Below are 26232 nucleotides of genomic sequence, written 5' to 3'. Positions count from 1 at the left end.
AACCACAGCCCCAAGCACCACAGCCAAACCACCTCCAAACACAGCCGGCCCTGGGGACTCCACCACCTCCCTGGGCAGCACATTCCAAGCCCTGACCACTCTGCATGGGGAAAAAGGTTTCCTACTGTCCAGTCTGAGCCTCCCCAGGGGCAGCTTGAGGCCATCCCCTCTTGCTCTGTCACTAATGACCTGTGAGCAGAGACCAGCAGCAGCCTCTCCACAACCTCCTTGCAGGGAGCTGTAGACAGCCAGGAGGTCTCCCCTCAGCCTCCTCTCTTTCACACTAACCATCCCCAGCTCCTTCAGCCTCTCTCCATCAGATTTATTCTCCATGGTAATCCCTCCTGTGAGCACTGCCACCTGCAAGGATCTACCCCTCTGGGAGCTCTCCCATTTGGACAGAGCTGCTGGCACAAGAGATGCTTCAGGGAGGTGAAGTTCCTATCCCTGGAGGTGCTCAAGAAGCCTGTGGCCATGGTTCTTGGGGCCATGGTGGTGTTGGGTTGAGGGTTGGGCTGGATGACCTAGGAGGTCTTTCCCAACCAAAGCAATCCTATGATTCTAGGGCAGGGTTGGAAGGGACCTCCAGAGGTCATCAAGTCCAACCCCAGCTGCCAAAGCAGGGTCACCTGGGGCAGGTCACACAGGAGCACATCCAGATGGCTCTGGAAAGCCTCTGCTTCTATAATTTCTCAATGCTCAGCAGGAAGCACGACAGGAATCCCTTGCTGACCAACCCTGACTCCCCACCAAGGCAAGATTAGCTTCCATTCATCTGCTGTCAGCCAGAGCACAGCCCCCTCAGGGTGACAAACACCACTCGGGGTCCCAACATTGTGCAAGGGCAAAACCACTTTCAAATCCTCTTTCCACACTGTGCCCTCAATTAAATGAAAACAAATGTCCCTGAAATGCAGCAGGAGGGGGGGAGAAAGGAAGAAGGTGATAATAAATCCTCAGACAGATGATAGGAAAGTCCTTCCTGGCTGCTTTTCTTTCTTTACTGTGCCTCATACCTGAAATGCTTTGTCTTGGAAGCAGCCTGCTCCTATCTCTGTGCTGGTTTGGCAGGTGACCAACAAGCAAACCCAATCCTCTCCTTCCCCCTGACTCAGCTCTTCCCAACTGCTTTGCTCTTCCCCTGTCACCTCTGTGGACTGGCAAAGCTTCACTCCCACAGGCTAGACCCCTGCTGCCCAGCACAAGTCACCTCCTGTATTTCCTTCCTAGCTGAACTCTGGGGGTTTGTCCACACTTACTTTGCCTGTCTGGGAAAAAAACAAGCCAAGAGTCTGTGTGGATGGGTTTGGGCTCCAAATACAGTAAAGCCCAGGTGACCCTGCTCTAAAGAGCTGGGATCCAGGCTCTTGAAAGCTGGGCTCAAGGTTCTCGGGGGCTGGGGCTCCAGGGAGCCTCCCCCAGAGCTTTTTCCAACCCAAACAACTCAATGATTCTGATCCTTGCACTGCAGACACAGAAATGAAGCAGCAAGCACAAGCTGTGCATGCCTGCAGTGGGTTGCTGAGCCCAGCCCTGCTCTCTCACAAGCCTCTGCAGGGTGCTTCATCTGCATCCTTTGCCTGAGCTCCTCTGGGAGGCAGGGCAGCTGTGGGACTCTCAGAGTGCAGGGCAGCTGTGCTGCTGTCCCCTGGGAATGAGGATAAAAGTGCCAGGGCTGCACTGATGGAAGGTGCCAGGACAGGGCTCATCAGCATCATGGGCAGGGTTTGGACATCTGCATGTTTAGGTGGTGAGCTCACCCTAAGTGGAACAGAGTGGTTAGATACTCTTAGCTAATAAGATAAGAAATTGATTCAACAGCCAAACAGATGTCCCTGGTCACCAAAAAACCCCAATGCAGTTAGCTCTCAGAGACTGGCAGGCAGGGGGCCAAGGTCTGCTATCAGCCTCTCTGGTGCCATCAGGCTGAGCCCTGTCTGTGCAGCCCCAGAACAAGGCCCTTTGTCCCCAGCACCGCCCCATAAATTCATCCTGGGCAGCTTATCCTCTTCCTTTCTCCCTTCAGCAAACACTCAGCCTTTCAGCTGTGCTCTCAGCCTGCTGCAGGCCAACCTCCTGCCTGCCCAGAACACAAACCAGGCTCAGCGCGCTCCAAAGCAAGCGCTCAGCCTGCTCCCAGTGCCCCTTCCAGGCTGGAATAGCATCCAAAGCTGATGTCCACAGCAGCATCTGCTGGTGGAATGTCATCAGTGCACAAAGCTGAGCAGGCAAAGTCACGATGGAAGCTTCAGGGGTGGGAGTGCATAGAATGGTCTGGACTGGAAGGGACCTCCAAAGCTCACCCAGTCCAACCCCCTGCCCTCAGCAGGAACATCCTCCACTGAGCCTCACCTTGAATATCTCCAGGCATGGAGCCTCAAACATCTCCCTGGACAACCTGCTGCAGTTGTTCCAGCAGCCTCCTGGTGCAGAACTTGCTCCTCACATCCAATCTCAATCTGCTCTGCCCTAGTTTCAAGCCACTGCCCCGGTCCTGTCCCTGCAGGCCTTTGCAAACAGTCTTCTTGTTGCCCCTGGAAGCTGCTCTAAGGTCTCCCCAGAGCCTTCTCTTCTCCAGGCTGAACACCCCCAGTACCCTCAGCCTGTCCACATAGCAGAGGTGCTCCAACCTCCTGTTCATTTTCATGACCTCCTCTGGACCTGCTCCATCAGGTCCTTATCCTTCCTGTGTTAGGGGCTCTACACCTGGACACAGCACCTCCAGTCCCACTCCTCTGACTGCACCATCAGGGCTGTTTGAATCAGCTTCTACTCACAGCAACGAGTTCCAAGTGGCAATGAAAAGGCTGAGCACAGAAACCCACATGTCACAAGCCTTGAAAGAATCATCCCTGTGGCCTTGTAAGCTGTTAGCAGGCTTGGACCCTGCTCAGCATGATCACACAGCTCACACACACATGGAGCCAGGTGGGGCTTGGCCTCTTCTCCCAAGGGAACAAGCAACAGGATGAGAGGAAATGGCCTCAAGGTGCACCAAGAGAGGTTTAGGTTGGACATCAGGAACAATTCCTTCCCTGAAAGAGAGGTTAAAACCTGGCCCAGGCTGCCCAGGCCACACTCACTGCCTGTCAGGACAGGACATTTCCTACAGCATGGAAAACATTAGCAGCACAGTGGTGCTGCTGCTGCTGGGGTTCTTTTTCTTTCCCCTTCCAAACAAGGTTTGTGTTGGTCAGCAAGCGAGGTGGCCACAGCAGGATGAGCTCACAGCTCAAGCTTCATGGCTGCTTTCCTGCCCACTGCAACAGGAGGACATGGAAGGAGGCAGGAGTGGTCTCTGCTCCCAAGGAACAAGCAATGGGAGAAGAGAAAACAGCCTCAAGTTGCCCCAGGGGAGGTTTAGGTTGGACATGAGGAAGAATTTCTGCCCCTAAAGGGCTGTCAAGGCCTGGCCCAGGCTGCCCAGGGCAGTGGTGGAGCCTCCATCCCTGGAGGAGCCTCCATCCCTGGAGGGGTTTCAAAGCTGTGTGGAGGTGGTGCTGAGGGGAATGGTTTAGTGGTGAGCTGGCAGTGCTGGGCTGAGGCTTGGACTCCATGATCCTGGAGATCATTTCTGACCAAAGCAATTCGATGGCCCCCAAAAAGCAGCTGCAGCAGCTTGGGTCATGGCAGTGCAGACCAGCAGTGTGGGTACAAACCTCCTCCATGGGCAAAACAACCTCCTCAGATAGAGCTCTGCCCACCAGCTGCCTTCTGCACTCTGCCATGTCTGTAACAACCATTGATTTATTCCTCCCTCCCCTCCACAAGTCTAAGTTCCTGCAGCTCCCAAACCCCACAGAAATCTCCCTGCTGGGTGGGTGTGAATAGAAAGCAAGCCAGGGGTGCAGCTACAACCCTGAGCAGCCCCAGGGGGGGAGCAAGGAGGAGCAGAGGCACTTCCACAAGCTCCTTCCAACCCAAACACAGAATGCTGATGACTTAGATCAAAGCATTTCACAATCTAGCATGGATCTCCATAGGGCACAGAGTCAGCCTTGCAAGCAAATTGCTTCTCCTCCTGCATTTGTCACAGCACTTCAGTCCCCAGTGTGGGTATAAACCTCCTCCATGGGCACAACCACCTCAGCAGACAGAGCTCTGCCCACCAGCTGCCTCCTGAGCGGTGCAGGGGGAACCCCAGGCTCCCAGCACCTGCCTACCTTGGAGGACACTCTTGAGAATGATGTCTGTGTGATCAGCCAGCAGCTCTGCCTTGGCAATGGCAGCCAAGGAGAGGTAACTCGACATGTTCCTGCACAGCTCCTTGTTGCCCCTCTGCAGAAACTTCACTGCCACTGGGACAGCCAAAGCCATCACTGGGGCTCGATTGTAATTCTGTAGAGACAAACAAACAAACAAAAAGGCCATAAACAAGGAGCTAAAAAGTAGCAACTGCAAAAGAAAAACCAAACCAGAAGAAAGAAAGAAACCCAAAGGTTAAACTGAAGTCTGGGACTGAAAGGCAACACAAGACACAGGGAGGGGAAACCCACCCACAAACCTGTCAGGCAAGGCTGTGCTTTGGAAGCACCACTGAAAGAGGAAGAGCAAAGCAAAGGAGAGCTGCTGCCCCAGGGAGTGCTCAGCTGCAGGATTTGGCATCTTCAGGAGCAAGCTGAGGGACCCCCAGGGTCCAGCTGCTTCTTCCCTGGCTGCCACAGCTTGTGCCCCACCTTGGGGGGCAGGAAGGCAGAGGTGGCAGCTGTGGGGAGGAGCAGACAGCACAGGGGAGCCTCAAGTGCTCACCAAGGGACTGCAGCCCATGGAGGGCATCTTCAGGAGCAAGCTGAGGGATCCCCAGGGTCCAGCCTCTTCTTCCCTGGCTGCTGTCCCAGCAGGACTCTGTCCCTTCTGCCTTCCATCCCCATCCCTCTGTGCCTGAACCCAGCTCCTGAATGTGGTTCCCCTCTGCTGCTGAGTGCAGTCTGGGACTTGCCCAGTGCCTGCCCCCAGCATCAGTGGTGCCAGTGGTGCCATCCTTGCCCTCAGGGCTTGGGTTCCATGTTGGTTTGTGTCTCTGTGTCTCTATCCTATGGCATTGTTCTTCTTCCCATCCCAGCTGGCTTAGTTTCTTTCCCAGCCCATCAGCCTCTCTCCCTTCTTCCCTTTGGGAAGGCAGAGGGCTTCCTGGAGAGCCTTTGGCACTGCTCTGGTGCCCAGCCTAGCCCTGACCCTCAACAAGACTTTAATCACTTTCAGCCAAATTAGATGAAGAATGTCAAAGCCTTTATGGAACAAGAGACCCAAGGGGGGGGGCTGAGCAGGACCCTTGATGGGACAGAGACCTACCTGTGCCACCACTGCTTGGATTTTTACCAGGGAAAAGCAAACAAGAGCCCAAAGCAAGCAGCTATGGAGTGGATGTGCTGCAGCCAGCAGCCCAGGGCTTACCTGCAGGATGCAGCTTGTGATGTCAGAAGCAATCTTGGCGTGTGGTGTGTCCTCATCTTTCCCAGATGGCTTCAGGTTGTGCTCCAGGCAGGACTCCCAGAGAGCCACCAGGGCCTTCCCGTGCTTCTCAATGGAGGCAGTCTCCCTGATGGCTGTGGTGATTCGAGTGATGCAGATCTCCACCACAGCCTGGTCGTTGTCATTGCTCTGGTAGTCCTGGGGCAAAGGGAAAGGCATCTCCCAGGGAGTGCTTCTCCTTCCCAAGGACCCCAACAAAGCTGACCTGAAGACATCGAGTCCTTAAAGCTGCCGAGGGGGCATTGCCTCACTTCCACCTTCACAACCAATGTGACTTAAGTACCTTTCACAGGTGGAAGAGAGCTGGGCTGTTGGTCCAGCCCTTACCCCAGCCCTGCCAGCTCACCACTGAACCATGGCCCTCAGCACCACATCTCCAGGGCTCTGAAACCCCTCCAGGGATGGGGACTCCACCACTGCCCTGGGCAGCCTGGGCCAGGCTTTGAAAACCCTTTGGGGAAAGAAATTGTTCCTTGTGGGCAACCTAAACCTCCCGTGGGGCAACCTGAGGCCGTTGTCTCTTATCCCATTGCTTGTTTCTGGGGAGCAGAGCCCAACCCCCACCTGCTGCAGCCTCCTCTCAGGGAGCTGCAGAGAGCAATGAGGTCTCCCTCAGCCTCCTCTTCACCAGGCTGAACACCCCCAGCTCCCTCTCCCCAGCCCGGTTCTCCAGACCCTTCCCCAGCTTGGTTGCCCTTCTCTGGACCTGCTCAGTGTCCTTCTTGGAGTGAGGGATCCAAGACTGATCACACTGGAAGTGGCTGCACAGGGATGCCCCCTCCCTGGAAGACCCTGATGAAGTTTCTCCTGTCCAGCCTGGTCTTGAATACCTCCAGGGAGGGAGACATCCACAACCTCCCTGGGCAAGGTTGCCCTGGGCAAGGTTGCCCAGGGAGGTTGTGGATGTCTCCCTCCCTGGGGATGTTCAAGACCAGGCAGGAAGAGGTCTTGAGCAACCTGGGCTGGTGGGAGGTGTCCCTGCCCATGGCAGGAGGTTTGGAACTGGATGATCTTGAAGGTCCTTTCCAACTCAACCCATTCTGTGACTGAGTTGGGAGATGCTGGCTGGGATAGCAGAGGAACAAAAGCCTGGTGAGAGCCAAGGTCCCTGGCTGCCTGAGGACACGGGGCAGAGCGACCCTGCCCACACTGCTCTGAAACTCGCTCCGATTCGGGCAACCCCAGGAGCCAAATCCAGCCTGAAGGCAGGACTGGGAAGCGCTGCAGCAGGTCTCTGATCTCCAGAGCCCTCTGCTGGGAACTGCTGCTGAGCACCAGCCAGCAGGAGATGGCTTCAGCTGCTTCCTGCAGCCTCCTGTGCTTGCACAATCGTTTTACAGCGAATTAAAGACTTCTCTCCCACTCTCCTACCCCTTACTAGGAGCAATCTGTGTCAAATTCCTGATAGAACCACAGAGCTGTCAGGGTTAGAAGGGACCTCAAGGCTCAGCCAGTCCCAACCCCCTGCCATGGGCAGGGACACCTCACACCACAGCAGGTTGCTCACAGCCACAGCCAGCCTGGCTGCAAACACCTCCAGGCAGGAGGCTTCCACCACCTCCCTGGGCAACCTGTGCCAGGCTCTCACAACCCTCATGGGGAACAACTTCTTCCTGACAGCCAATCTCCATCTCCCCTCTTCTAGTTGTGCTCCATCCCCCCCAGTCCTATCCCTCCCTCACACCCTCAAAAGTCCCTCCCCAGCTTTCTTGCAGCCCCCTGCAGATCCTGGAAGGCCACAAGGAGGTCTCCTGGGAGCCTTCTCCTCTCCAGCCTGCACAACCCCAACTCCCTCAGTCTGTCCTCACAGCAGAGCAGCTCCAGCCCTCTGCTCCTCCTCGTGGCCCTTCTCTGGACACCTTCCAGCACCTCCAGATCCTTCCTGGCACAGAGGCTCCAGAACTGGCCCCAGAGCTCCAGCTGTGGTCTCAGCAGAGTGGAGCAGAGGGGCAGAATCCCCTCCCTGGCCCTGCTGGCCACACTTCTCTTGCTGCAGCCCAGGCTCTGCTTGGCTCTCTGGGCTGCAAGTGCTCACTGCTGGATCCTGTTGAGCAGGGGGGGGATGGTCAACAGTCAACTGAAGATGAACCAGGGGGTGCCCAGGTGGCCAAGGGGGCCACCAGCAGCCTGACCTGGAGTAGCTGTGGTGTGAGCTGCAGGAGCAGGGCAGGAATTTTCCCCCTGGACTCAGTACTGCTGAGGGCACAACTTAAATCCTGGGTTCAGCTTCAGGCTCTGCACCCTAAGAAGGATATTGAGAAGCTGGAGCAGGTTCAGAGAAGAGCAACAAAGCTGGGGAAGGGTCTGGAGAACAGGGCTGGGGAGGGGGAGCTGAGGGAGCTGGGGGTGTTCAGTCTGGAGAAGGCTGAGGGAGACCTCCTTGCTCTCTGCAGCTCCCTGGAAGGAGGCTGGAGCCAAGTGGGGCTTAGTCTCTTCTACCAAGAAACAAATGATAGGGCAAGAGGAAATGTCCTCAGTTGCCTCAGAGGAGGGGTTTAGGTTGGACATGAGAAACAATTTCTGCCCCAGAGGGCTTTCCAGGCTGCCCAGGGCAGTGGTGGAGTCTCCATCCCTGGGGGGGGAGGTTTCAAAGCTGTGGAGATGTGGTGCTGAGGGCCATGGGTTGGTGCTGAGCTGGCAGTGCTGGGGTAGGGCTTGGGTTTGATCTTGGAGGTCTTTTCCAGCCTTAATGATTCTGTTATTCTCAATAACTGTTTAACATAAACTGGTGAAGATGAGCTTGAAATACCTTCAGAGGAAACCCAGCTGGGTTTGGCTGCCACAGTTTCACTTCTTCCCCTTGGCTCAGCATATTTCAGTGCTGTTAAGAGCTTAACATCGCACTTGTCCTCATCTTCCACGCCTGGGTCATCCATCTATCCTCACCCAAACTGCCCCAGGACAGTGTTTCACTTACTGCAGCTGAACTGATTATCCTTATCTGCTCCAGAGCTTCTGAGAGGCTTCCTTCAATTTCAGCATCCTCCAAGGAGAAGAGATCTCCTGCTCGAGAGAGGTCCTTCTGAGCCAAAACCAGCCCAAAGAGGTGATGCATGGCTGCCTCCACCTCACCATGGGCATGGATGGCTCGGGTGAGGCCAGAAGGGAAGTGATCCTGAGGGCTGCTGATCAGTTCAAGATGAAGAAGAAACCTGGGACACGTTTCAAGGCTTCCTTGGCCCCAACCTAAAAGGAGAAGGAAGGGAGGAAAGGGGAAGTTAGGAAATGTCACAGAACCACAGGAGGGTAGGGGGTGGAAGGGACCTCTGGAGATCATCCAGTCCAACCCCCCTGCCAGAGCAGGGTCACCTAGAGAAGGTCACACAGGAACACATCCAGGTGGGTTTGGAACCTCTCCAGAGGTGGAGACTCCACCACCCCTCTGAGCAGCCTGCTCCAGGGCTCCAGCAGCCTTAAATTAAAAACAGTTCCTCCTCATACTCAGATGAACTTCTGATGCTCAGTTGGTGCCCACTGCCCCTTGGCCTGTCCCTGGGCACCACTGATCAAAACCTGGTGCCACCCTCCTGCCACCCACCCTTGAAGCATTGATCAGCATTGATGAGATCCCCCTCAGGCTGCTCTGCTCCACACTCCCCAGTCCCAACTCTCTTCAGCCTTTCCTCCTCACAGAGAGGTTTCAGTGCTCTCAGCATCTCTGGGACCCTTTGCTGTGCCCTCTCCAGCAAGTCCCTGTCCTTCTGGAACTGGGGAGCCCAGAGCTGGACACAGTGCTCCAGCTGTAGCCTCAGCAAGGCAGAGCAGAGGGGGAGGAGAACCTCCCTCGACCTGCTGACCACTCTCTTCCTGCTGCACCCCAAATTAACAGAGATTTTAGTTGGTGCAAGCAGCACACAGGATCTCCTGGTCCAGGGGTGGCCTTGAGCACAGACCATGAGCAGCACCTTGAAGGACCTTTTGCCTTCCAGTGCTGAACAGCTTCAAATGAGTTAAGTGATACACAGCTTCTCAAAGACCAACCCAAGTCTTCCCTCACTGCAGTGCACATCAGCTGAGCAGGAAGGTGTCTGACCTCACTGACCAGGACTGCAAATCACCTTGCTGTGGTCAGCAGCAGAGTGGAGCTGCAGAGGTTGGTGAAGCCTCTTCCTTTGTCTTCTGGTTATGACTTGGCTCCAGAAGCACAACTATCAGCAAGGTGGAGAAGATCATTGATTGCTCACAGCCCCAGACAGCCTGACCTGGAATGGTTCCAGCCACATCTCTGGAAAGCCTGGGCCAGGGTCTCACCACTCCCAGAGTCAGAAATCTCTTCCTTCTCTCCAGTGTTAATCTCTCTTCCAGTTCAAACCATTCCCCCTTGCCCTGTCTCAACAGATCCTGCTCACAAGCCTGTCCCCAGCTTTCTGCTCAGCTCTTGAAGCACTGAAAGGCCACCAGAAGGTCTCCCTGGAGCCTTCTCTTCCCCAGGCTGAGCAACCCCAACCCTTTCAGTCAGCTCTTGCATCACTGTTGTGACCTTCTCTCCTGTTATGAGGTCCCAGAAGAGAAGAGGCAATAAAGCTGCTGCCCTGTGGTGCCTTGGAGGCTGTGTCCAGCACAAGACTTCCCTCCTCTCCTGCTGCCTTGGGGAATTCTCTGTTTGTGCCTCTCTCACCTTTCAGCACAGGCTTGGAAAGCAAAACTTCCCCCCAGGTTCTGTGACAAGCTGCTGAGTGCCAAGTGGGGGTTGGTGCACAGAGGATAGGATCATAGAAGTGACTCTCATGGAGGCACAGCACTCAACTTGCCAGACCAAGGCCAAACCATGGAGCCAGACCAAGGCCAAACCATGCAGCCAGAGCATTGGTTGGCTTGGAAAAGCCCTCTGAGATCATCCAGGCCAACCTTAACCCAGCACCACCATGGCCCCAAGTGCCATGGCCACAGTGTTCTTGTACACCTCCAGGGCTGGGGACTCCACCACCTCCCTGGGCAGCTTATTCCAATGCCACAATCAAGTTGAAGATCCCAGACTGGTTTGTGTGGGAAGGAACCTTCCAAGGTCACCCAGCCCAGCCCCCCTGCAGCCAGCAGGGACAGCTGCAGCTGGAGCAGGCTGCTCAGAGCCCCAAACAACCTGACCTGCAATGGTTCTAGTGCTGGAGCTTCTACCTGCTCTGTGCAACCTGGGCCAAGCTCTCACCACCCCTTGGGTAAAACACTTCCTCCTCCTCCTCTCCAGCCTGAATCTCCCTCTTTTAGCTTCAAGCCATCACCTCTTGTCCCACCCCAAAAGGCTCACCCAAGGCAAACTGATTTGGTTTTACCTGTTCAGGATTCCACAGCGACATCCTCACAGCTGCTGCAAGGTTTGCTCTTGGAAGCAAAGCCTGAACCTTGGCTTTGCTCTCCTGCTCTCTCAGGCAGCATCCAAGGGCCCCAGCAAGCAGAAAGCTGGGAACAGGGTGGCAAGCAGTGAACCTGAAGCAGTTAGCAGCAGTGCCAGGAGGAAGGCATCTGAGGAATGCAGCCTAAAGCAGCCTAAAAGTTACCAAGGGCTCCGTCAGGTGACTGCAGGAACCTAAAGGCAGAGAGGTTCTTATCTCTGAATGAGCAGCTCTGTTTCTAGGGCAAAAAAAAAGCCCCAACACAAAGCCTACTGCACTCGAGGGCAGTTGTTTTGAATAGAGAAAACAGAACTCTCTGTGTTCGTGGAAAGCTATCCCTGCCCTGGGAAGGAGGGGGAAAACCCAACCCCTCCCTCAGGAGCCTCACTCTTGTTTGAACAAACTTGCTGCTGAAGAGGTTTTCTGGCCAAAGAAATCAATGCTCTGGCTCTGGAACACTTCCCCCCCCCCCCCAGGACAAAAGAGGGACTGGGGCTGGCTTGGGCCTCGACTGTAAATAGCAGCACAAAAACAAGGTAGGAAAGCGCTCTAGGAAAGAAGATCCATTTGAACCCTGCCTTTGATCAGCTGCACAGCAGCTCCGTGGAGAAGGACACCTGGGAGTGCTGGAGGACAAGCCATGGGGCAGCAGTGTGCCCTTGTGGCCAAGGAGGACAGCAGTTCCCCGAGGGGCAGCAGAGTGTGGCCAGCAGGTCAAGGGAGGTTCTCCCCCCTTAGTGAGACCACATCTGGAGTACTGCCTCCAGTTCTGGGCTCCTCAGCTGAAGCAGGGCAGGGATCTACTGCAGAGGGATCCCCCCCCCCCCCCCCCGCAGAAGGAGGCTTTCCCAAAGAGATCTCTCTTCCCTGCCTGATGCACAGACATTTTCTGTAGGTCTTCCAGACAGCAGCACTGCAAAAGCATTCACTGACTCTAAGCTCTTTGAAATGGAATTAAAGCAAGTCTCCTTAATACTCAGGTTACATAAGAGGGCTGCAAACACTTCCCTTGCACAGGTCTTCAAAGGAGAAAATTGGCCTCCAAGCATCTCCTTGCTCAGGACCAGATCATGGCTGTGTCCAGTAGGATACAGACTAGAAGACAGAATAGAAGACAAGATAAAAGGATTGGAGCATCCCTGGGAGGAGCAAAGGCTGAGAGCCCTGGGGCTGAGAGCCTGCAGAAGAGCAGCCCCAGAGGGGAGCTGAGCAATGCTCAGCAAGAGCTAAAGGCTGGGGGGCAAGAGGCTGGGGCCAGGCTCTGCTCAGTGGTGCCCAGGGACAGCACAAGGGGCACAAAGTGGCACTCAGGAGGTTGCATGTGAGCAGGAGGAGAAAGTTGTTTGGTGTGAGGCTGCTGGAGGCCTGGAGCAGGCTGCCCAGAGAGGTTGTGGAGTCTCCTGGTGTGGAGAGCTTCCAACCCCCCCTGGGCACTGTGCTGCTGGGCAAGCTGCTGTGGGTGCCCTGGTGGAGCAGGGGCTTGGACTGGGTGAGCTCTAGAGGTCCCCTCCAAACCCCACCACCGTGCTGGGCTTCTGGGATATTTTAGCTTTTAAATCAGCATTTAAGACAGATGAGGCTTGAAAGCACCAGAAGAGAGGCCAAGGGTCTTGCCACACTTGGCACATCCTGCCAGTGCCACATCCATGCCTCCAGATGGTCAAAACATGGGTGAGAAAGTGTCCTCAGCCCTTGTAAGGGACCTCAGGCCACCACTAGGCAGGGAGCAACAGCCTCAGCTCCTCACCCAGGCCATTTCCACTAGCTCCTGGGGCAGTCCCACATCCAGTTCAAAGGTTTGTTTCTGAGTTTTCAACCCCTGCTTTCCCTTTTCATGCCGAGCTGAAAGAGTCCTATTGGAGCTCCCTGGCACCTTGAAGCTGTGTCCCTCCAAGGTGAGCGAGCTCCCTGCTTGCTGCAGGCACAGCAGTCTTACCAAAGCTCCTTATCAGAAGCAATCAGAATAAAAGGCAGCCTGGCAGGTTCCAGAGCTGGGAGCAGTGGAATTGGCCTGTTTGCAAAACAGCTCCCCCCCCCCCCCCCCCCCCCAGAAGATTAACAGCAAAAGTTCCATGTAAAAGAGGGGCAGCTGGACCTGAGGGCATCCAAAAGCCAATTGAACTTTGAGCTGAGAGGCTGAGCCTTGCAGTTTTGGATTCTGCAGGATGACATTAGAAGGACAAAGTAAAAGAGGAAAAATAACACCTTTTCCATCAAAGGGGAAGGGGAGAGAAGGTTTTCTGTCCTCCCCCCTCCCTCTTTACAGTGAAGGAAACTCTCCAGGAAATGAGAATAAGTTCCCTTAACCTTCCAAAGATTTGAGCTGTACATATGAGAGCTTGATTCACAGCGTGGCTGAGGTTGGAAGGGACCTTAAAGGTCATCAGGGACAGCTCTCAGCTACACTCAGCCTCATCCAGCCTGGCCCTGAACACCCCCAGGCAGGAGGCAGCCACAGCCTCCCTGGGCAGCCTGGGCCAGAGCCTCAGCTCCCTCCTGCTGCAGGACTTCTTCCTCAGCTCCACTCTAACCCTCATCTGCCTCAGCTCCAAACCATTCCCCCTTGGTCTGGCTCAGACCCCCTCAGCAAAAGTCTCTCTGCAGCCTTCCTGGAGTATCACAGAACTCTCAAGGTTGGAAGGGACCTCAAAGCTCAGCCAGTCCCAACCCCCCTGCCATGGGCAGGGACACCTCACACCACAGCAGGTTGCTCACAGCCACATCCAGCCTGGCCTTAAAAGCTTCCAGGGATGAGGCTTCCACCACCTCCCTGAGCAACCCATGCCTTTTTCATGACCTCTCTCTCCTGGCAGAGCTGCAGAGGACTATCCTTAGCCTCTTTTAAGACCTCTCTCTCCTACCAGAGCCACAGGGGACCATCCACAGCCTCTTTTAAGACCTCTCTCTCCCAGCAGAGCCACAGGGGTCTACCCTCAGCCTCTTTTCAGATCCTTCTCCCCTAGCAGAGCTGCAGGGGACCGTCCACAGCCTCTTTTAAGACCTCTGCCTCCTAGCGGAGCCACAGGGGGCCGTCCACGGCCTCTTTTCAGACCTCTCTCTCCTACCAGAGCTGCAGGAGACCATCCACAGCCTCTTTTAAGACCTCCCTCTCCTACCAGTGCCATAGCGGACCGTCCACAACCTCTTTTAAGACCTCTCTCTCTCCTAGCAGAGTTGCAGGGGTCTACCCTCAGCCTCTTTTAAGACCTCTCTCTCTCCTAGCAGAGTTGCAGGGGTCTACCCTCAGCCTCTTTTAAGACCTCTCTCTCCTACCAGAGCTGCAGGGGACCATCCACAGCCTCTTGTAAGACCTCTCTCTCCTACCAGGGCTGCAGGGGACCATCCACAGCCTCTTTTAAGACCCTTCTCCCCTAGCAGAGTTACAGAGGTCTATCCTCAGCCTCTTTTCAGATCCTTTGCCCCCTAGCAGAGCCGCAGGGGACCATCCACAGCCTCTTTTAAGACCTCTCTCTCCTAGCAGAGCTGCAGGGGACTGTCCTCGGTTTGAAGTTCAGTGTTATTCTCTAGCTGTATGAGCCAAGACGTCAATAAACTCTCCCCAGTGTTAAACTGGCTTAATCTGCAAGTTTTCCAGGTCAGATGGCGCTTGGAGTGAAGCAGATTTCACAGATCTGAGGCAATTTGGGCTGCAGAGAGCAGCAAGAACGGAGCCATGAACTTCTGAAGCGCTGCCTTTGCAGCCAGTTGATGCTTCGGCCGAGTTTTTAATACATCTCTACCTATTTCCGTGCCTCTCTACCTATCGACTCCGTGATCTATACGCCGTGGCAACACAATTTGCAGCATAAAAGGGCATCCCCGAGGTTTCTGGCTGGCTGCTGGTCCAGAACAATCCCATCCTAAGTGGTAGGACTAAGCGTTTTTTGAACATCAGAAGAGAGCTCCGCAAGGATTTCGTCTCTTAAATAGCTTCATGATCTCGAAACCTCACGCTAAAAGAAGACACAAAACCGGGGCTAATGTGGCATAAGTGGCTTCGCTCCCCAAATACCAAACAGACTTCATTGTCATGGTGATGCTGTCAGAAGCTGCTCGTTTCAAAGCGCTGCTTAATCAGCTTTCCGCGCTGTGACAGAGCTGCCTGGCTGTGGGGCTGGGGAAGAGGAAAAGAAGTTGTTGGAGAAACAAAGAAGTTGTTAGGACATATTACCGAAGGCTTAAATGTCTATTTCTGGTCAAAGAGAGAGGGGAAGGCTAAACGCAGCAGAGCAGGAGGGGTTACAAGGTGAGGGGGGAGCTCCTCTGGAACTCGAAAGTCGGACTTGACAAGAAATAAACTAAACACCAAGCCACTGTCCTTCCCCTCGAGGCCTCCTGAGACCCTTGGGCGTCCTAAGATTGCTCCCAACTAGCTGACAGTCCGCTCCACAACAGCTTCAACGCAGCCCAAGGCTTCCCTCACCTGCTTGCTCAGTGTTTTCCTAGCATGGGGAAAACAAAAAACCAACCACCAACAACAAAAAGATCACCCGGGGGGGGGAAGGAAATCAGAGGGGAAAACAAAAAAAGAGAGGAAAAAAGAGCAGCCAGGGAAAACAAACAAACAAACCAACCCCACACACAGACAAAACAACAACAAACCCCAAACCAATACGACCCCAAAAAACCCAGAAAAACCCAAAACCACAGCCAGGGGAGGGGAAAAATCAGAGGAGAAAAGAAATAATAATGATAAAAATAATCAGGAAGGGGAAAGGAAGAGAAATCAGAGGGACCAAACTCAGCCAGGGGAAGGAGAAAGGAAGAGAAATCAGAGGGACCCAAATCAGCCAGGAGAAGGGGAAAGGAAGAGAAATCAGAGGAACCAAAATCAGCCAGGGGAAGGGGCAAGGAAGAGAAATCAGAGGGACTCAAATCAGCCAGAGGAAGGGGAAAGGAAGAGAAATCAGAGGGATCCAAATCAGCCAGGGGAAGGGGAAAGGAAGAGAAATCAGAGGGACCCAAATCAGCCAGGGGAAGGGGAAAGGAAGAGAAATCAGAGGAACCAAAATCAGCGAGGGGAAGGGGCAAGGAAGAGAAATCAGAGGGACCCAAATCAGCCAGAGGGAGGGGAAAGGAAGAGAAATCAGAGGGACCCAAATCAGCCAGAGGGAGGGGAAAGGAAGAGAAATCAGAGGGATCCAAATCAGCCAGGGGAAGGGGGAAGGAAGAGAAATCAGAGGGACCCAAATCAGCCAGGGGAAGGGGGAAGGAAGAGAAATCAGAGGGACCCAAATCAGCCAGAGGGAGGGGAAAGGAAGAGAAATCAGAGGGACTCAAATCAGCCAGGGGAAGGGGGAAGGAAGAGAAATCAGAGGGACCAAAATCAGCCAGAGGGAGGGGAAAGGAAGAGAAATCAGAGGGAGGGGGAAAAAAAATGAATCAAACTGAACACCCACCCAGGGGGAGAAAAATCAAGAGGGGTGGGGGGAGAAATCAGCCAGAGAGGAGAAAAGAAAGTCACAGAAAATCAGGGGATGGAAGGGACTGCTGGAGACGATCCAGTCCGACCCCGCTGCCAAAGCAGAGTCACTCAGGGCAGACCCAGGTGATCACAGGCGCTCTGATCAGCTCTTCCCAAGGCGATCATTGCACAGCGTTTCCAGAGCACAGGGGAGGGAAGGGGCAAGGTGTTTGAGCCCTGCAAGGGAGTGAGGAGCACGGCAGGAGTGAGGAACGGGAGCTGTGCCCCACCCCAAGGCAGGCACTTGGATCTGCCTCGCATCCCTCACCAGCATCCCTGCAAGGCATTTAGGCTGCTAACGACCCACAGCCGACAGAAAACACAGAGACAGCCTCTTGAAAGCCTTTCATTTCCTACCCTCTCAGAAACCACTCTCATTATTCACCCTTTGGATCTCGCTGCTCCTCCAAACTTCCTTCCCGGGCGGTGGAATTAATTCAGCAGCGGCGCAAAGCGTCGGAGGAATTCCTTCTTCCAGGGAAGTTATTCAGCAGCCTCTCAGAAGAGAAACCTCTGAAAACAAACCCAAACAAACAAAAATAAACACAAGAAATCCCCCAACCAAACCCAAAGGAAAACCCCAAACCAAAAGCATTAATAATTGAAGGCAAATTGTGGCGTTTCATCACAGAGCTGCCAGGGCTGGAAGGGACCTCAAGGCTCAGCCAGTTCCAATCCCCCTGCCATGGGCAGGGACACCTCACACCACAGCAGGCTGCTCACAGCCACAGCCAGCCTGGCTGCAAACACCTTCAGGGATGAGGCTTCCACTACCTCCCTGGGCAACCTGTGCCAGGCTCTCACCACCCTCCTGGGGAACAACTTCTTCCTCACATCCAATCCGGGTCTCCCCACTTCCAGTTATGCTCCATTCCCCCTGCTCCTATGACACCTGACACCCTCAAAAGTCCCTCACCTTTAGAGAAATGCTGATTAAAAAGCCATTGGAGTTGGCAGGTCCCCCCCTCCCCTCCTGCCCTCTTCCTCCATCCCCCCCCCCCCCCCCCCTTGCCTCTGGTATGCAAAGCTGCTGGCTGGCTGCACAGCCTTGCCAAGCCAACCGTACAGGCTAGTCAGTTACCCTGGAGTTGTCATGTGGAATCAAGCAAACAAACATCTTCTCTCCATTATCCAAGCCCCCCCCCCAGAAAAAAACCAAACCTCCAGCAGCACTCAAAAACAACAAAACAAACCCAAAGCCACCAAACCAACCCAGGAACAGAACTAATTCCCTGCAAAGCTTAACTCCGGCAGCCGCAGCTTGAGCGAAAACAACTCTGAGCTGGATATGGAATTTGAATTAGTTAAAAGGATTTATCAACAGCCAGTGGTTACACTTCAGTTAATTAATAACCTGCTTAAGTGTAAGGAGGAAATTGCAGAAGTTAATATTACTTCTGGGGCCTCGCTTCAGGAGGTGCTGAGGAGGCTGGACCCTGCCAGCGTCTGCAGAGGAGCGTCAGCCGAGAGCAGGGCGCTGGAGGGAAGGATCCTTGCAGCTGACACTCCTTGCACCTTCCCCTCCCAAGTGGTAGATCTGCAGCCAGCCCTTGGAAAGTGTAACTGCCCAGGTGGAACCAGTGGCCAAGACCTACCTGAGCATCTCCAAAGCTTGGCGGCTGTAGTGGAGAAATGATTTCTAGACGCTTGCAGCAGCATCGTGCACGCAGGCTGGAGATGCTCTCCTTCCACCTTCAGCTTCTCTGCAGTGTCAGCCTTTGCTTTCCTCTGGTAAAGAGACTCCCAACAAGCCAGCCCTAGCTAAAAAGTCTTACCTACACACAGGCCCAAGGGGTCTTGATGGAACTGGTGCTTGCTGTGTCCTCCTCCTCTGGGACTGCACAGGAGCAGCCCTGGCTGTGGTGGTGTTGGGTTGAAGGTTGCACTCAAGGACCTTTTACAGATTCACAGGCTGGAAAGGACACTCAAAGGTCAACTTGTCCAAGCTCCCTGAAGCCATAGGGACAGCTCCAGCTAGAACAGACGGCCCAGGGACACATCAAGTCTGACCTTGAGCATCTCCAGGGATGGAGCTTCAGCCACTTCCCTGGGCAGCCTGTGCCAGTGTCTCCCCAGCCTCCCTGTGCAGAACTTCCTCCTGATGTCCAACCTAACTCTGGCTTGCTCCAGTTTGAAACCGTTGCTCCTCATCCCCACAGCCTCTTCTGAGCAGTCCCTTCCCAGCCTGCCTGCAGCTCCCCTGAAGATATTGAAATGCTGCTCTAAGGTCTCCCTGGAGCTTTCTCCAGGCTGCACAGCCCCAACCCTCTCAGTTGTCCCCATAGGGGAGGTTCCCCAGCCATCTGATCATCTTGGTGGCCTCCTCTGGACCCTCTCCAGCAGCTCCAGGTCTCTCTTGTGTTGTGGCCCCACAGCTGGCCCCAGCCCTGCAGGTGAGGTCTCCCCAGAGCAGAGGGGCAGGATCCCCTCTCTCCATCTGTGGCAATGGGCACTGGCAGACCAGAAGGCCAAGGGCAGCCTTGGCCTTGCAAAGTTAGTGGTGGATGGAGACAGTTTCAACGAGGTTCTGCTCTGATGAGAGCTCACCTGCAGGGCTGGGGCCAGCTCTGGAGTCCTCAGCACAAGGAGGACATGGACTTGGAGCAAGTCTAGAGGAGGTCACCAAAACGATCTGAGGGTGGAACTCCTCTGTTGTGAGGACAGACTGAGATGGTTGAGGGTGTTCTTGACCCCCACCATGCAGATTTTGCTCAGATCCCCTCTGGAGCTGCTCTTCTGCAGGCTCTCAGCCCCAGGGCTCTCAGCCTTTGCTCCTCACAGAGCTGCTCCAGCACCTTTGGAGCTTCCCCTGGACTCCCTACAGCAGTTCTCTGTCTCTCGAACTGGGGAGCTCAGAACTGGACCTAATACTCCAGAAGTGGCCTCACCAGGGCAAAGTAAAGGAGGAGAGCCTCTGACCTGCTGACCACACTCTTCTTAATGCCCGCCACCGTTGGCCTTCTTGGCCACAAGTGCACAATGCTGGCTGACGATGATCATCTTGTCCCCCAGCACTCCCAGGTCTTTTCCAGCAGGTCCCCCCTCCCCTGTGCTGCTGCAGGAGGTTGTTCCTCCCTAGCTACAGGATTCTACCCTTGCCCTGCTCGCACCTCCTGAGGTTCCTCTCCCCGAGCTCTCAGCCTGGCCAGGTCTGGCTGAAGGCAGCCACTCCTCCCAGTGCTGCCTGATCAGCAAACTGGCTGAAGGTTCTCCCCAGCCAGCCAGGCTGCTGCTGAAGATCCATTCCACTCTCTGAAAAGGCAGATCTGAACTTATGAAAGCAGTTTTCCCTCCATCCTGGAGAAAAACAAACAAACAACACAACCCCAAACCCAACCCACCCCAACAAAACCCCTTGAGGTTCAACTTTCCCTCCAGCAGGAATTCCTTCACCCCTTGGTTTAAACAAAGCCCTGAACATCTTTGTTTTGGTTGAGGCTTTGTAGAACACAAACATCTCGTTAGCAAAGAGCCAGGCTATTGTTCTCCCTCCCAGCTAATTGGGGGGGAAAAGAGAATATTCCCCATTCAGTGCATTTAGCCTCCATGAGTCATCTTCTCTTCCAGCCAAAGCTTCTTTGCTCCCCTAAGCACCACGATGACAGCCACAGTGCTCCTCCTGCAGAAGCCTGCTTGTAAATAATTAACAATGGTTGCAGACTGACAGTGGAAGGGGGTTGATAGCTCTATTAATTTCACAGCCAGCCTGGAGTCTTCTTTAATTTAGGGTATTCAGAAAACCTGGAGCTCTGGGTCCAGTTCTGGAGCCTCTGTGCCAGGAAGGCTCTGGAGGTGCTGCAAGGTGTCCCGAGAAGGGCCACGAGGAGGAGCAGAGGGCTGGAGCTGCTCTGCTGTGAGGACAGACTGAGGGAGTTGGGGTTGTGCAGGCTGGAGAGGAGAAGGCTCCCAGGAGACCTCATTGTGGCCTTCCAGGATCTGCAGGGGGCTCCAAGAAAGCTGGGGAGGGACTTCTGAGGGTGTGAGGGAGGGATAGGACTGGGGGGATGGAGCAAAACTCGAAGTGGGGAGATTGAGATTGGATGTGAGGAAGAAGTTGTTGCCCATGAGGGTTGTGAGAGCCTGGCACAGGTTGCCCAGGGAGGTGGTGGAAGCCTCCTGCCTGGAGGTGTTTGCAGCCAGGCTGGCTGTGGCTGTGAGCAACCTGCTGTAGTGTGAGGTGTCCCTGCCCATGGCAGGGGGGTTGGAACTGGCTGAGCCTTGAGGTCCCTTCCAAACCTGACAGTTCTATGAGTCTATGATTCTCATCTCACTGCATTAGAGTTTTGGTGGGGTATTTTCCCCTTCTCAGCAGGACTTGTGGGATAAGGCTGAGCCTGAAATTCTCATATCCACTCTGAATAACTTGAACCATAAAGGTAATTCTCTCCATCAAGTCAGACTGCCCCTTTAGTCTTCCTCATCTGTAAGTGGATGTTGCTCTCTCCTTGGAGGGACAGGAAAGACATGGTATTAAACAGCCTCCACTATCAGTTCCATTTATCACACCTCAGAGAACCATAAAGCTGGTTGACTGGGAGAAGACCTCTAAAACTGAATCCAACTGTTCCCCAACTCCACCAGGCCTGGGACCTAACCCAAGTCCCTCAGCACCACATCTCCACAGCTTTGACAGCCCTCCAGGGATGGGGATTCAGCCACCTCCCTGGGCAGCCTGGGCCAGCATTGCAGAATCCTTTTAGTGAAGGAATTTCTTCTAATTTCCAACCTAAACCTCCCCTGCTACAACTTGAGGTTGTTTACTCTCATTCTATCCCTTGGTCCCTGGGAGAAGAGGACAACCCCTACCTGGCTCCAGCCTGCTTTCAGGGAGTTGGAGAAAGCAATGAGGTTTTCACTCAGCTTCCTCTTCTCCAGGCTGAGCACCCCCCAGGTCCCTCACCTGCTCCTCCCCAGCCCTGTCCTCCAGACCCTTCTCCAGCTTCACTTTTGCAGCCTCCTGGTACCTTCATCCCCTCTGTGCTGCCAGGAAAGGGTTAATGTGATGCAGCAAGAAATACAGAATTAACCAGGTTGGAAAAGACCTTAGAGGTCATCCAGTCCAACCTCTCACCCAGCACCATCTGATCAACTCAACCATGGCACCAAGGACCTCATCCAGTCTCCTCTTAAACACCTCCAGGGACAGGGACTCCACCACCTCCCTGGGCAGCACATCCCAGTGGCCAATCTCTCTTGCTGGGAAGAACTTTCTCCTCACCTCCAGCCTAAACTTCCCCTGGCACAGCTTGAGACTGTGTCCTCTTGTTCTGCTGCTGGCTGCCTGGGAGAAGAGACCAACCCCCACCTGGCTACAACCTCCCTTCAGGGAGCTGAAGAGAGCAAGAAGGTCTCCCCTGAGCCTCCTCTTCTCCAGGATAAGCAGCCCCAGCTCCCTCAGCCTCTCCTCACAGGGCTGAGCTCCAGACCCCTCCCCAGCTTTGTTGCCCTTCTCTGGACACATTTGAGCAGCTCAGCATCTCTCCAGAGCAAGGAGTTTGTTTTAATGGCAAAGCAAGGGAAGAAAATTCACTTAATGAAAACTTGTGGGGCTAATGCATTATTCATTTTCATTCTGTGACAGCAGAACCAACCAGTAGCCATAAATATCTAATGCTGCACACCACTTGTTAGTGTCCTTTGCATTGCTGAGCTAATTGGGCTGTCTTTCACCACATTGTCTTCTCTTGAATCCTTCTAGTTAGTTCTTTTTAAGTTGATGTCATAAGCTGCACTTTGTGACACAGGAGGGCAGCAACTGGCCTGGATCAATCTCTGGGTGTCAGGGAGGGATAGGACTGGGGGGGATGGAGCACAACTAGAAGTGGGGAGACTGAGATTGGATGTGAGGGAGAAGTTGCTCCCCATGAGGGTGGTGAGAGCCTGGCACAGGTTGCCCAGGGAGGTGGTGGAAGCCTCCTGCCTGGAGGTGTTTGCAGCCAGGCTGGCTGTGGCTGTGAGCAACCTGCTGTGGTGTGAGTTGTCCCTGCCCGACTGGCTGAGCCCTGAGGTCCCTTCCAGCCCTGACAGCTCTGTGATTCTGGATTTCAACTTCTGATTCTAGAAAGGTGTTTGGTTTCCACACACACCACCCCCCCCCTCACAGAATATTAAAGGGTGGAAGGGACCTCCAGAGATCATCCAGTCCAATCCCCCCTGCTAGAACAAGGTCACCCAGGGTAGTCACAGTATCACCAAGGTTGGAAGAGACCTCAAAGATCATCCAGTCCAACCTGTCACCACAGACCTCATGACTAGACCATGGCACCAAGTGCCACATCCAATCCCCTCTTGAACACCTCCAGGGATGGGGACTCCACCACCTCCCTGGACAGCACATGCCAATGGCTAACAACCCTCTCTGGGAAGAACTTTCTCCTCACCTCCAGCCTAAACCTCCCCTGGCACAGCTTGAGACTGTGTCCTCTTGTTCTGCTGCTGGTTGCTAGAGAGAAGAGACCAACCCCCACCTGGCTACAACCTCCTTTCAGGAATGCATCCAGGCAGGTTTTGAAAGTCCCCAGAGAAGGAGGCCCCACAACCCCCCTGGGCAGCCTGCTCCAGGGCTCTGTCACCCTCACTGGAAAGAAGCTTCTGCTCCTGTTGAGGTGAAAGGATTTCTAAAAGGATTTAGACACCCACACAGAAGTTGCTGTTTCTTCTTCACTGGGATTAATAGGACTTAAATATTACAATCACAGCATGGTGAGGCTTGGAAGGGACCTCTGGAGATCATGGGGTCCAACCCCCTGCCAGAGCAGGGTCACCCAGGAACACATCCTGGTGGGTTTGGAAAGTCTCCAGAGAAAGAGACTCCACAACCTCTCTGGGCAGCCTGCTCCAGGCTTCCAGCACCCTCACACCAAACAACTTTCTCCTCATGTTGAGGTGGAGCCTCCTGGGTTCCAGTTTGTGCCCCTTGCCCCATCCCTGGGCACCACCAAACAGAGCTTGGCCCCTCCATCCTGACACCCAACCCTCAGAGCCCCTCTCAAGACCAAACCAGCCTCAGCTCTCTCAGTCTTTCCTTTGAGGTCAACAGATTGCATCTAACCAGCAGCATCCTTACATTCACCTTCCTCACCTGTGAGGAGCATCCAAGGATGGTTTTACCCTCTCCAGCTGCCTGTATGAGCTCTCCAGTTAGTGCCCAGCTTCAAGCCAGTGCTGCATTGGGTACCACATGGGTTGCTTACAGCAAGAAGACTTTTCTTTAGGCAGTGGGGAGGTGTAGGAGATGAGTCCTCTGCATTCCAGCCCCTCTTCCAGTGCAGGTGGCTCCTTGCAGCCTGCTCCCTCCTTCTCCTGCCAGGAAGCCCAGCTTTACTTACACAGGGGAGGAGACTCCAGCCAGCAAGCTCTGCAACCACAGGCACCACCCGAGCACCTCAGCCCAACTATTGCAAGGCTTGGGATGTGCTGGACTAGATGGCCTTCAAAGGTCCCTTCCATCCCAAAGCGTTGTGTGCCTCCACACCACAGAACCTCTTCCTTCCCAAAAGGCTGTGTGCCACGGGAAACCTCCCCAGCCTGCTTGCCTTTTGCTCATCAGCACCAGCTGAGCCCTATGGCCACAAACCAGGAGCTTCACCCTGCCAGACAAACGCTGCTCAGCTGCCAAAGCCGAGCCTGCACCGGGGCTTGAGCAGCAATTAAACAGGAACAATGCAGCTAGCCGGAGCCTGCCTTTAATCATCCCCCCAGCCCCGTGTTAATTAGCCAGGCTGCAGACACCACAGCCAGGCTCAGCCTCTGTGAGGAGAAAGAGAAGTAAAACTGGATTAAAAATGCAGGAAATTCTCTCCTTCCTATCAAAATGCTTTTAAATATTCATGTCCAAAAGTACACATCCTACAAAGATTGATCATTAGGCTCTCCTTCTATCACAGATCATTGAATCACACAGCTGCCAGGCTTGGAAGGGACCTCAAGGCTCAGCCAGTTCCAACCCCCTGCCATGGGCAGGGACACCTCACACCACAGCAGGTTGCTCACAGCCACATCCAGCCTGGCTGCAAACACCTCCAGCCAGGAGGCAGCCACAGCCTCCCTGGGCAACCTGTGCCAGGCTCTCACCACCCTCATGGGGAACAACTTCTTCCTCACATCCAATCTCAATCTCCCCACTTCTAGTTTTGCTCCATCCCCCCCAGTCCTATCCCTCCCTGACACCCTCAAAAGTCCCTCCCCAGCTTTCACTGACTATCATTACTGATCAAATTAAAACATGGGTCCAGAGTCTGCTCAGTGGTGCCCAGGGACAGGCCAAGGGGCAAGGGCCAAGGGGCACAAAGTGGCACCCAGGAGGTTGCATGTGAGCAGGAGGAGAAAGTTGTTTGGTGTGAGGCTGCTGGAGGCCTGGAGCAGGCTGCCCAGAGAGGTTGTGGAGTCTCCTGGTGTGGAGAGCTTCCAACCCCCCCTGGGCACTGTGCTGCTGGGCAAGCTGCTGTGGGTGCCCTGCTGGAGCAGGGGCTTGGGCTGGGGGAGCTCCAGAGCTCCCTTCCAACCTTCACCATGCTGGAACAGTGTAAAATGTGGTAGAATCATAGAACAAGAGGACACAGTCTCAAGCTGTGCCAGGGGATGTTTAGGCTGGATGTTAGGAAGAAGTTCTTCACAGAAAGAGAGATTGGCCATTGAGATGTGCTGCCCAGGGAGGTGGTGGAGTCACCATCCCTGCAGGTGTTTAGGAAGAGCCTGGATGAGGCACTTGGTGCCATGGTTGAGTTGATCAGATGGTGCTGGGTGATAGGTTGGGCTGGATGATCTCAAAGGTATTTTCCAACCTGGTCTGGTCTATTCTATTCTATTCTATTCTATTCTATTCTATTCTATTCTATTCTATTCTATTCTATTCTATTCTATTCTATTCTATTCTATTCTGTTTTGTTCTAGTCTAGTCTAGTCTAGCCTAACAGAATTGTTTTGGTTGAAATGACCTCTAAGCTCATGCAGTCCAACCAGCAACCCAACACCACCACAGCCATTAAACCAATTCCCAAGGGCCATGGCCACACCTTTCTTGAACAGCTCCAGGGAGAGGTCTTTGCCAAGCAAGAGGATCCTGTGTCTCTGTTTCTCCCAGCAGTCACTCTGCACATGAAATATACAAGGCTGCAAGCAATGCTGTCGTGGAAAAGAGGATCAGCACCACTGACAGCATCCCAGCCTGGCTTGGGTTGGGAGGGACCTTTAAAGCTCATCTAACCCAACTCCCCTGAGCAGTCAGCAGGGACATCTGCAACCAGAGCAGGATGCTCACAGTCCCGTCCAGATTGACCTGTGCCAGCACTGCTGGGGCTGAATCTCGAATCCTGGGTTTCATTTTGGGGCCCTCAGTTCATGAAGGATGTGGAGGGGCTGAAGTGTTTCCAGAGAAGGCTGGGGAAGGGTCTGGAGAACAGGGCTGGGGAGGAGCAGCTGAGGAACCTGAGGGCATTCAGCCTGGAGAAGAGGAAGCTGAGGGAGACCTCATTGCTCTCTGCAGCTCCCTGAGAGGATACTGGAGCCAGGTGGGGGTTGGGCTCTTCTCCCAAGGAACAAGCAATGGGATAAGAAAAAACAGTCTCAGGTTGCCTCAGGTTGCCCCAGGGGAGGTTTAGGTTGGACATGAGGAACAATTTCTGCCCCAAGAGGTTGTCAAGGCCTGGCCCAGGCTGCCCAGGGCAGTGGTGGAGTCTCCATCCCCGGAGGGATTTCAGAGCCCTGGAGATGTGGTGCTGAGGGCCATGGTTTGGTGCTGAGCAGGCAGCGCTGGGGTCACTCTTGGACTCTATGATCTTAAAGGTCTCCCAGAACCACGAAACCGCTGAGGCTGGCAAAGGCATTCAAGATCGTCGAGTCCCAGCCGCTCATTCTGCCTCCTTGTACGTGGATTCCAGGGGGGGACATCTCCCACCTGCCTCTGCAACTCCGCCAGCCGCCAGCCTGCTCGCACCGCCGCCTGCCCGCAGAGGGCGCTCGGCCCCC

The 26232-nt window shown here is 54.4% G+C and overlaps 1 protein-coding gene across 4 annotated transcripts in view; it reads right to left on the bottom strand.

The window, feature by feature from the left end:
* Positions 1-17238, bottom strand: part of VEPH1 (ventricular zone expressed PH domain containing 1) — a 73067-nt gene extending 55829 nt beyond the window's left edge. For 2 of the 4 annotated variants that reach the window (XM_068144853.1, XM_068144856.1), the window contains exons 1-5: positions 17183-17238; positions 16652-16779; positions 8390-8658; positions 5395-5610; positions 4164-4338 (exon numbers count right to left, since the gene is read on the bottom strand). In XM_068144853.1, the coding sequence (XP_068000954.1) occupies positions 4164-4338; positions 5395-5610; positions 8390-8527 (529 nt within the window). In that variant the 5' untranslated portion in view covers positions 8528-8658; positions 16652-16779; positions 17183-17238. Of the gene's footprint in view, positions 1-4163; positions 4339-5394; positions 5611-8389; positions 8659-9530; positions 9540-16651; positions 16780-17070 lie in introns of those variants that run through there. The other 2 variants (XM_068144854.1, XM_068144855.1) reach the window with 2 other exon arrangements.
* Positions 17239-26232: the final 8994 nt, after the last annotated feature.

The sequence above is a fragment of the Melanerpes formicivorus genome, unplaced genomic scaffold (assembly GCF_026170545.1).
Source record: "Melanerpes formicivorus ecotype bairdi unplaced genomic scaffold, bMelFor1.0.p_v2 SCAF_12, whole genome shotgun sequence".
NCBI lineage: Eukaryota > Metazoa > Chordata > Aves > Piciformes > Picidae > Melanerpes > Melanerpes formicivorus.
Note: the sequence above shows the minus strand (reverse complement) of the source record. Positions and strands in the feature narration are given on the sequence as shown.